We start from the raw sequence: 11,063 nt of genomic DNA on the forward strand, positions 1-11,063 counted from the left end.
CCCATCAGCCTCACTCCTCGGCACGTCTGCCTTTTTCTTAAAATGGAACCAGAACTCTTCTCCTCCATTCCTTCTCATTGTCTCACTCTCCGAGATCTTGTTGAACATTCCAGCCAGAAGGTCAACTGCCACTCCCCCTAAACACCTCCATACCGTCACAGGTAAGTTGTCAACACAAACAGCCTTTCCACTCTTCATTCTCTTCAATCTCTTCCTCACTTTATCCTGGTTGATCTTTGGTGCTTCCTGTTCTATAATGTCCACCTCTTCTCCTTTTTTTATGGTATTCTTCTGATTCATCAACTATCTGATCGGAAGTTTGTAGGTTTGGCTCCTGCCTTGCCTGCCCATGTGTTGAAGTGTCCTTGAGCAGGACACTGAACCATACGTTTTCTCCGGCGGTTATAGGTTCGTGCCGGTGTTCAGCAATGGAGCAGCCATCAGTATGTTTATGTGTGTGTGAATGTGACTGTAAAGCCCTTTGGACCTTTGAAAAGTGCTATATACGTCTACGCCATTTAACATTTTACCATTTGTCCTTGATCCCCCTGACCTGCTGCACATCCTTCCATTTCTGTTACTCTGCCTCACCTGTACAGATTATTCCCTTCCTCCTTTGTGTCAGAACTGCAAGTTTTAACACGGCCTTTGTTAGTGTATTTTTTCACCTTCACCTTCAACTTGTGCTGCATCTTCTCTGCTACTGTCTTCGGTCCTCTCAGTGTCCCACTTTTTCTGAGCAAACCTTTTCCTCTTAACACCCAACCCCTGAACTTCTTCATTCCACCCCCACATCTCCTTATCTGCTTTCCGCATTCCAGATGACACACTGACCACCTTCCTCCCAGTCTCCCTGATGTTTTTAGCTACTTAGTTTCAGCTTAATGATTTATAGAGTTTGGCTTTGGATGGCTGTTACATTTTGTTGTTCACTTATTGCTATAATATCTGTAATTGATTTTCACACATGACCCCAGATTAAAGGAAGACTGAACCGATTGTAGCAAGCATCTTTAATGATGTAATCCATTGTGCTGCTACTAGCTGGGACAACATGCAACAAACATATTCCACCCACTCTGGACTCTAAAAAAGATCTCAGTTTGCATTTGAAACTTTTTTTTTCATTCATTGAATCCACTTAGAGACATTTCTGTCTTGAATGCTCTTTGTCTGGTGTAGCGATCATTAGCTGGTGTTAAAGTGAAGGACGTGCCTCCACAAAGACGGCAGTCCTACGGGGTTCACTCTCGTTCTTCCAACATGGCAGCGTTTCCTAATCCAAAGCCTTTTGGACCAAAGTTTTTTGCGTAACAAACTGAAAAGGAAATAAGATCAGACGGCTCCTTGAGTTCCAGGCAGCGTTTCTTCAGACCAACAAATGGATGTTCTCTACGAACCTTTGCAGTACAGCTCTCCATCCTTGTCAGTCACTGTGGTCGACTCCAGGCTTTTGCCACAGAGAGCGCAGCGGAAGCAGGTTTTATGCCACGCCTGTACACAGAAAGTTATGGCAACGCAAGTTGGATTGTTTGATTTTTCATCTGACAAGTACCATTTCAAGACCCACTCCGATCATATTTTTTTCCTTCAAAAGAGTGCCCAATGGCATTTTAATTATTATTTTTTAGCAAAAATCAAGAAACCTGTCTTGTTTTCTACGACATAATTTCTGCAGAGCAGCAGTCGATCAGAAATTCACCTCTGAGTCGTGGGTGGGACTGTTGGCGCCAAGTAAGCCTGCCCCCACTTCCCATTGTCTATCTGTTAACACTCTCTCCCGCTAGCTTACAGCCCCCTCACACCCCCGCCTTAACATTAACCGCTGCAGCAAAAATGGTAAGTAATATCAGAGCTATCCAGCAGTACAGTTTTAGCCAGATTTCAGCTCAGACGAGGAAAACAATGACGTTCATGGATCTATTTGTCTGGAAGTAGATGAATCAGAATGAAGCAGAGCAGGGAAACTGTGGCACACTAAGTGGATTTTATACATCACAAATACACTCTTTTTCAAAAGAATTTAAACGTTTTTCCACATCTGCTTCTGTTTTACAACAGTTTTATGTGTAAAGAAATACTCTTAGCTCTTAAGCTTACTGGTAATTTTATTTATAAATGTCCATCTTATGAAAAAATGCCACAAGAAGTTGTTAAAAACACAATTTTTTTCTAAGTGGGTAAAAAAAGGTTTTTCAAACCAGTGCAGAAAACCAAATTCGTTCATTTGTGAGACATTTCTGCCTCTCCTTCTTCAGAGGTAATTTTTACACTTTTTTTTTTTTTACCTCTCATCGTTTAATAACTCTATTTTTCTTTAGCTTTACAGGTCCAAAAAGACTAGTTTAGGTAATGAAATCCCACAATTTAAAGCAATCACATACAAGTACAACAATTTACAAATGGCTTACTGTATGCATATTCCAGAAAATAAAAAATCTAACTTAACTCTACACATCTGACTGATGGATTTTTCTGCTTTCACAACCTGGAAAATATTTTAAACTTCACTACATTGAAAACTGAAACACTGTCAAATCATCAAATCTATACTCTTTGATCATCATCAAAGAGTATTTATTTTATTTTGATATCAAGTATCAAACAGTTTTCCTACTGTCACTGGAGAGAAATGTGCAGGAGTATCAGACAGTCTGGTCTCAAAGTCCAAGAGCTGAAATACTCCAAACCGGAGATAGATGGAGCCATTTGGTCACGAGAAGTGGCCCACACAGCTGGCTGAGGCCAGGGATGCCTTTAACATACCGTACTTGTCTACGTTTCTTTGTTTTCCAACCCTCTGAGAAAATCCTCTGGGGTCCACGTTCAAAGAGCTCCACCAGAACAGCAGAAAACTATATTTAAAAACACTTTAATTCTAATTAGCTGATACTTCCCTATGTTCAAAATTTACACTTTTATCTGCCAGATCTGCCAAAATTCTCAGCATATGAAAAAAAAGGATTTGCTGACTTTGTCATGTTTTTTATTTGCTGTTTTACATTAATTCAAAGTAAAGTAGGGTTTTCATTTGCATCAAATAATTCTTTGGTCAGAAATGATCTCTTTGAGCATTGTGGGTTTCGTCAACAGAGAAGTTTGGATCACATGTGTCGGCTTCCAGCCACTAAAACTGTCTGGTCATCTTAAACGAGTGTGTGTTTGTGTGAGCGTGTGTGTGTGCAGGAAAAAAGATTTAGGATTGGAATTCCTGAAAATCTGTACCAGATTATGAAAAATTATGTGTGTCTGATAAATAAGACTTGGAACAAGATTAATTTCACAGAGTGTGCTAATGACTTTTGTATATGTTTTGGTTGCATTCAGCAGTTGAGAATTTTCTCTACGTGTTTGTTCCAAAACCTTTTGGTTTGGAGGAGGAACATGAAAGCTGCTGGAATCAATAACTGTTAGCTCTGGGGATTGTTGTAAATGCACATAAAAATACTGATAGACCGAAAACATCCGGAGTCAGAGGGAGTGTTTACCTTTCCTGCTCCCATCACCTTCTCTGCTGCGTAGACAGCTTTGGAGCAGCGGGGGCAGTGGTCTGATCCCCCAAGCTTCTGTGAAAGCTTATTGGTGCTGGGGTTGGAAGAGACCGGACGGGGCTTAGATCTAGACAAAAATGGTGGGCCCAGTTAGGTTTTAAAGAACGAACATGTGACTCTGCATCTTTGGTTACAATTGCAAAACATGAAACGGATCAGCTAAAGTTCAGATGTCCCGTTTGAAGCTTTGTCTGTATACGAGAACTGGAGTGAGGATGACGTCACCCAGCTCCAACCAGAGGAAGTCAATTCAGTCGCCATTTTTTTCGATACAGACGCCACCATGAACCCAGACAACGTCAGAAAGCAGTGATTGGTCTGAGTCAGTCTAAATCATTATTTCTATGGTAACAACTCTCAGCAATTAGAAGGGAGCTTGTTGAAACACAAAACACATTGACACCTTTGACTTGACAGTAGGCTACATGAAATCTGTCAATCAAATGTTTTGAACGTTGGACATGGGGGCCTGCAGATACTTCATGCTTTATTGAGGCATCTGACTAGTCAGTTTATACCTTGAATAACTTGCCATAAAGGAAAATGTCATTTAAAAAATGAGGATCAAGAACATGTTAAAAAAAGGATCAGACCAACAATAGTTATGACCAATAGACTGACTGACAGCTGTTTAGTTTTTCTATAGAAGTCTATGGGATTTTGGCTTCTTGGAGCCAGCAGGTACTTCCTGTTTGGAACCCCAGGGGGGAGGGGTCACTCCGTCCAGTTCTCATCTACAGTCAATAGTTTGAAGTGTTTGCTGTCATGGTAACAGCCAAAGAAAAGGTTTGTAGAGCTCCTCCACCAAATGGTCTTTTTTTTTTGTTTATATCTACAGTAAAATATAAACAGGGCTCTGCAATCAACCTTCTTTACGTACTCTTGTGGCTGCAGGTCTTCTTCCGGTCCTGCAGGATCAGAGCTCAGAGCTCCTGCTCCTTGACCGTATCCATAGCCTTTTGGTCCATACTTCTTGCCATAACAAGTCTTGCAGTAAATCTCTGAGTCATGGGCTGCAACGGTGGTACTGTCCAGCCCTTTTCTGCAACTCACTGCATGAAAGTAACATGAATAGTCCCTCATGAAACCTGGCACAGAGGAATCACTCCATTACCCTGAGTGAGGAATGCCATGAAGGGGGTAATGGAAGTTAAATAAAGCTGACAGCCAGCTGCTTTTATCATGGAACAGCAACACATGATGTCTTGTGTTGCTATTTGTAGAAAGAGAGAGGAGTGTGAGGTAAATGCTGGAGAAAAGATGACCACTTAGCCGATGGATGAGCTTATCGAAAAGGTCTTTTAGAGTTTCCACTGGAACAACATGTCAGTCGGTTATCCAGTTACCTAACAAGCCAGAATGTTAATGTCTCTGCACAAGCAAGTGTTCAATTAATACAGAGATTTAGCAAAAGCTTGGTTGCAGAAGGTTTAAAAACCCGCAGGAGGAATTTACAGCGTTGCTAAAAGGATTTTTTTTTTGAATATTCAAGGTGACTACGTCTTCCTGAGGTCAAAGGTCAATGAAACTTTGGTTGTGGTTGGAGATTGAAGCTAGTGATATGTGTGTGAAATTTTCTGAAGATTGCTTAAACAAAAGTTTTTTCCCTATATTGCAGGAAAATGTGAAAATCACAAAATTTGACACTTTGCCACAAAATGGCCGCCAAACCGTAGGTCCCGTGTCCATCCCTTAATAATTTTAAAACCTCCTTTGGATCTCCCCAACACGTCTGCTGGGAGATAATGAATGGGGTCAAAGAATTTTTGACCCCATTTTTTACGGTTTCGCCCACAATTATGTCGTCATTTTTTCGTGTGTGTGTGTGTGTGAGGGGGTGGTTCACTTTTCCCAAAAATCATTTTCACTGGGTACTAGTTGCGTGCAAATTTTGGTGAGTTTTGGAATATGTGCTGGGGGTTACATTTTTGCTAAATCACACTGTAAGAAAGAAGAATTGTGAACACAAAGTGATATTGGACTCCTGCGGGACAGAACAATAATAATCAAGACATAAAATGCTAAACTGAAAGTGAGGGGAAAAAATTTAAAAACTCATAATAAACTAATTAAACACTTAAATAATTAAATGGACGGAAATTTTAGATGAGAGAAGCTCTAAAACAGTGTCCAGAATATTTCTAATTTTTCTCTTTGATCTGAGACAACAATGAACTTTGATCAAATCCTGGGGAAATATTTCTACCAGATGAGACACTGACAAGTGAAACCATTGCAACAAAGAACATTTTCTCACTGCAGATGAAGCAGGTTTTGTGGAAGCTCCTCCCATTGCACTGGATCTCCTCAGCATGGTACACAGTCTTCATACAGGCTGCACAGGAAGCTCCTCCTCCCCAGTTAGGCATCCCAAAGCAGCTTGAAACAAAGACAAACGATCGTATTAGTCTACAAACTCTTTTTAAATTCAGGAGTAGTTGTGCTTTGGGCGTCTTGACAGTTCTAAGCAGAGCAGTGACACACAAAAACCTTAAAAGATTTAGTGAGTGACATTATTTTTTCTGATTTCATGCCAAAAATATTCAGTTGAGCATAACAGGACTGGGATGAGAATAAGGAGCTCCAGGTTTGAGGCCATGGTTCTGAGCCTGAAGCAGTGGAGGCCCGCATGCTGGTGCAACATCTTGTGTCGGTTTGTCAAGCAAAAAATAGTGTGATGAAGAAAAAGTCCCTGAAGGGGGCGCCACATTGAATCCTCTGCCTAAATCTAATCCTCTCCTCTGCATTGTCCTCGTTTACACCAACCACCCCCATGTCCTCCTGTTCTCTACATCCATGAACCTCCTCTTTGGTCTTCCTCTCTGTGCTCAGCATCCTTTTCCCAACATCACCATTGTCCCTCCTCTCAACGTGTCCAAACCATCTCTATCTGAGACATAGAGGGTCGTAGGGAGGTACGGCTGCATCTGAAAGGGAGTGCGGGTGTGTCATACACCCACCTCAAGGGAAGTCATAAAAATGTATTGTCCGATTGTGTGTGTGTGGTAGGCGTATCGTGAAGTTTCATAAGGATAATGTAAATTGCACCAAAGTTAAGGCCCGTACACACCGGGACGAATATTCGCCAGGCGTTATTCGCCAGCGTTTTTCGCCACGTTTTTTGTGTTCACACCCAGGCGATTTTCGCTGACGGTGAGCCGAGCGAACATGCAATTTCATTCCCTGACATTAGATGGCGCTTAATGTAAACAGAAATACTCCTGTACACAAGGTGGCGCTGCGCAACTTTACGATTCTTAAAGTCGCTTTTCACTCAGAAGAAGAGAGCAAGTATTTACGCGCTTGTCAGAATAATACAAAGAAAACATGAATATTTCAAGCACCAGTAGCTCCAACTGGTACTTGGTAAGGGGATATTTAAGAATATCCGTCATTATTTCTTTGCGGCAGTGTAGACGCTACTTGGCGTCTATCTTCTTCGCTGGTATGTGTGCTCAGCAAGGCAGTTTTGTGTTTGAGCGCCCCCAAGTTGTGTTTTACTGTAACTTCAGAAGCTCCAGACACGTGTGCAAAAGCGCCATTCTCATTGGTCGAATAGATTTCGACGCGTCGAAAAAAAAAAACGAACCCGAGGCGTTTTTTTTTTTGACGCTTTGGCGCGTGGCGTTTTTTCCCGTCGGTGTGCACACTCTCATTGGTGCCCTTTGTTAGTCACGAGGCGTTAAACGTCGGCGAAAATCGCCGGCGAAATTCGTCCCGGTGTGAACAGGCCTTTAGGGTGATGCTGTTGTACGATGTCCTTACGCCAAACTCTAATCATTAGTAAGGTGGGAGTACCTGGACCCCTACCGACTCATGCAAATGCTGCAGGCACGGGGTGTGCAGATAATACCTAACGGCCCATAGGAAGCCAGTGGAATGCTTACAAACCACACTTTGTCTAATTTCCTCAATTCTACAATTTAGGCTGCATGCACTTCTCACGTGGACAGCACTAATGTGCTCCTCGTGGGCCGAGCAGGATTTGGATGGTTCAACTAATGAAAAATCGTACATGCCTGCATCTCACCTACTTCCCCCTTCCTTGCTGGAAGGGGGAAGTGAAATGTCACCTATATCATGCCCGTAGAAAAAAACCATGCTGACCGAGTAGTCCAAGTGGTCAACAATCTTAAAATTTTGTGCAGGGCACCTGCATGCCCCGCACAGGTTCACCCATTTTTCGCTGGCAGACAGCCTGTATCCACCCGTAAGGGCAGTCGTGACTAAAGTCAGAGAGCTCCAAAAGAACTGCTCAGTCAGCTCCCACCCTCACCTGGCTGAACTCAGGTCACTGAGGACCTGAGTTCAGCCAGAAACCAGGAATTTTCTGTCTTAACAATACAGGGAGAAAAAAATACTGAGCGAAGGAGAAATGGGCCATTCTGAAGTCATCCCTAAAAGCTGTAACCGCCTTAAATACGTAACTGAGGGAAGATGTTTCTAAGTTGCTGCCATCAATCTGCTTTGTTTCTCCGTCATTGTTTTTCTGACTTTTCACATTTTTTAATTATTTATTCCCTAATCATTAAAAGTGTTTTTAGTCTTAGTTTTTTAAAATATATTCTGTATGTTTTACTTTGGCCCTGAGACAGACTGGGGACTTGTTCAGGATGTACCCTGCTTCGCCAACAGTAGCAGGGATAGGTTCCAGCAACCCCATGGTATTAAGCAGGTTAGACAAATGGATGGATTGATGCTTTAGTTTAGACTTAACAAAAGTAGTCAAAAGGAGATCATAACTAATTATTCTCTAAGTAAAAAAAACTGCTTTCTTTAGTTCCGTGGTTTTATGTAATTTTCAAAATGTTTTTCCCATTTAAGCCACAATATTTATATTAAGTTTTGACGCATCATCAGTTATCCATAGACTTTTGTGAAACCTGAAAGAGCCACGTTGCTGAACTGAGGCTTCTCGTCTGGTTTTTGGGCTCTCACCTCCTATCAGAGGTATCTGACACGTCACAGGGCTGGAAAAGTGCATTTCAAAATAAAATCATCATTTTGACATCATACAATGAATGGTAAGTCAGCAAATCCTGTGGTTTTATCAGGGACAAAGATAGACCTCAACTGAAAATGAACTGTAATCTTGGTTTTTACATGAAGCAGAAAAGTCAAAAATCAGGAAATTGTTGTCATTATGAAGAGAAAACTTAAATTGAGCGTGCTATTTCCAATGGACTGCAATATGCTTCTAAAAGATAAGCTTGAAGAGAAAGAGACATGCGCCTTACCTGTAGTCTCTGTCAGAGTGCTTTGCTTATGACAGAGAGGTTTAAATACCGTCTTCACATCAGCAGCACTCTGGCAACGCCTTGATGAAACTATCCTCTCAAAATAACATGTGACGGAGAGGAGGCCCCCCTGACCCTTTATCCCTATCTGAATAAGGCTTGAACATCAGCCACTGGAGCATTTGTGCTGCATTCACTGACCCATGCTGGGAGCTCTGACTTGATAACTGTGGCTCAAAGGCCATCTGCCCTGAATGCCACAGTATCATGGTATAAACATAGACTGTGCTGCAAGCCTAAAGAAACACTGTTTTACAGGAATCAAAAACTGCTGCTGAGTTTGTGGAAAGTATTCTCCTCCAGGCATCCTCTTATTTACTGTTCTAGAACAGAAATGGTTTTGTTTTTGACTGTCACACCTGTGAGTCTACAAAACTTTTCTAGACTTTGTAGAGAAACGTTTTAAACTAAAAGTGAACTTTGCTTTTTTACGTTTTCCTATAAAAAACCTTCTTGTACACATCCAAATGATACATTGGGATAAAAAAGTGGAATTCAAAAATTTAGGGAGAAAAAAATTGAATTCTTAATGAGAAACATAGATTCAGCAAGTTATTTAACCTTAAAAGATAAGAGGTCTATAATGTTCATCATGGAAACACAACTATGAGAGACAGAATGTTTAAAACGAATCTAGGAAATCCCATTGAATGGATTTGAAAAGAAGTATTTGGTCAATACAAGTTCTTTTCAATACTTTGTATTGTTACCCTGGTTGTTAATGACAGAGGTCAAAGGTTTCCTGTAGGTCTTCACTGAGTTTATTCTGTAACTGCAATTTTGGTCCATTCCTCCATGCAGATCTTCTCTAGAGCTGTGATGTTTCGTGGCTGTTGCTGAGCAACACTGACGTTCACCTCCCTCTACAGGTTTTGAGTGTGAATGTGAATGTGTGACTTGCAACAGACTGACTACCTGTCTGTAGTTTACCTCGCTTTCACCCAACATTAACTGGAAAAGGCTCCAGCAGCCTGTGACCCGAAAGGGCTTCAGGGAATTTGGAAAATAGATGGATGGTCATTAAATTAACTGTCAATCTATAGAATACAGTGGACTTTTGTAGCAATAAAAAACAACAACTTTTAGACATTTTTAGAGTGAAACTGCAGCTTTGCTCATTGTGGCTACCTTATTGGTCTGTTTACACCCTTGACTGTATAAGGGAATTGGACTGAGTGACCCCTCCCCCCCGGCCTTCCAAACAGGAAGTACCTGCTGCCTCCAGGAAGCCAAAATCCCATAGAGGTCTATAGAGAAACAAACTGCTGTTACTCAGTCGTTCTATTGGTCAGAATAATTCTTGATCTGATACCTTTTCTTAACCTTGATCTTGATAATCCCTTTTTTTCCCTGTAGTGCAAGTTATTCAAATTATAAAGACCAATCAGATGTCTCAATAAATCTAGGCGGAGCCTGCTTGCCCCCCCGTCAAAACCTTTGACTGATAGATTTCTTGTAGCCCACTTTCAAGAAGTAGCTGTGTGACTTTCCAGCAAGCTCCCTCCTGATTGGTGAGAGTGGTTGCCATAGAAACAATGACTCAGACCAACCACTGTTTACTAACCTCTAGTGGCTCCAACACGGCGGTGCCGGCAGTAAAAAATGTCAACTGAATGGTCTTCATTTGGTTGGAGCCAGAAGGCATTTTTATGGATGACATCACACTCACTCATATACCCCTTTTGCTATTTTATGGGGTCCAGATGACCCCACCCTTACATTGACGTGTTCTCCCTACCATGACAAAGGTGGATAAAGGTGGAGAGGATTTCATGTAAACCGTGGAGACCAGTGAAGATCAAAAATCATTGAAGAAAAAAGGTTCAGCGCACTGTCTAGACTCTAGTGGGTCTAGATGACCCCATTCCCAATGTTAAAGTGCCTTTGATAGCACAAGGGATACAGGAAAATGGGTTAAAAGCATCTTCTTTCAATGGAAGAACTCAAAACATAAAAGGTTGGAAGAGGAGGTTTTAACCAATTTTTGTGGTACTTGAGAATTTCTTTAATCTTAGTTTGTTTCTATGGCAGTTATGCCTTCTGAAACATATATGGCCAACTACAGGCTCTTATTTTGACAACTTTTTCATTAACCAAGAAAATCCTGTTATTGGTAAACAGGTTCAGTACATCTCAGATTATAATTTTAATTCTTTTATATTTAAAAAATACAGCACTGTAGTAAAAAATACTTCAATGCAAAATAAAGAAGCGA

General features: G+C 41.3%; 1 protein-coding gene across 1 annotated transcript; it reads right to left on the minus strand.

Moving 5' to 3' along the window:
- Positions 1–994: 994 nt before the first annotated feature.
- Positions 995–8,903, minus strand: csrp3 (cysteine and glycine rich protein 3). Its single transcript, XM_004066820.3, has 6 exons — positions 8,789–8,903; positions 5,809–5,930; positions 4,432–4,603; positions 3,489–3,618; positions 1,401–1,494; positions 995–1,318 (listed from the first exon to the last, which is right to left on the minus strand). The coding sequence occupies exons 2-6, from the start codon at positions 5,918–5,920 to the stop codon at positions 1,245–1,247; spliced, it is 582 nt and encodes a 193-aa protein (XP_004066868.1). The 5' UTR covers positions 5,921–5,930; positions 8,789–8,903; the 3' UTR covers positions 995–1,244.
- Positions 8,904–11,063: the final 2,160 nt, after the last annotated feature.

This window comes from Oryzias latipes, chromosome 3 (assembly GCF_002234675.1).
Source record: "Oryzias latipes chromosome 3, ASM223467v1".
Classification (NCBI taxonomy): Eukaryota; Metazoa; Chordata; class Actinopteri; order Beloniformes; family Adrianichthyidae; genus Oryzias; species Oryzias latipes.

Bases quoted from the DNA above. Each gene is read 5' to 3' on its own strand.
- csrp3 (XM_004066820.3), bottom strand. From the start codon at position 5,920: ATGCCTAACTGGGGAGGAGGAGCTTCCTGTGCAGCCTGTATGAAGACT. The intron at 1,495-3,488 runs GTAAACACTCCC...TTCTGTGTACAG, and splicing joins AGGTGATGGGAGCAGGAAAG to GCGTGGCATAAAACCTGCTT. The intron at 1,319-1,400 runs GTTCGTAGAGAA...TTTCCTTTTCAG, and splicing joins TGGAGAGCTGTACTGCAAAG to TTTGTTACGCAAAAAACTTT.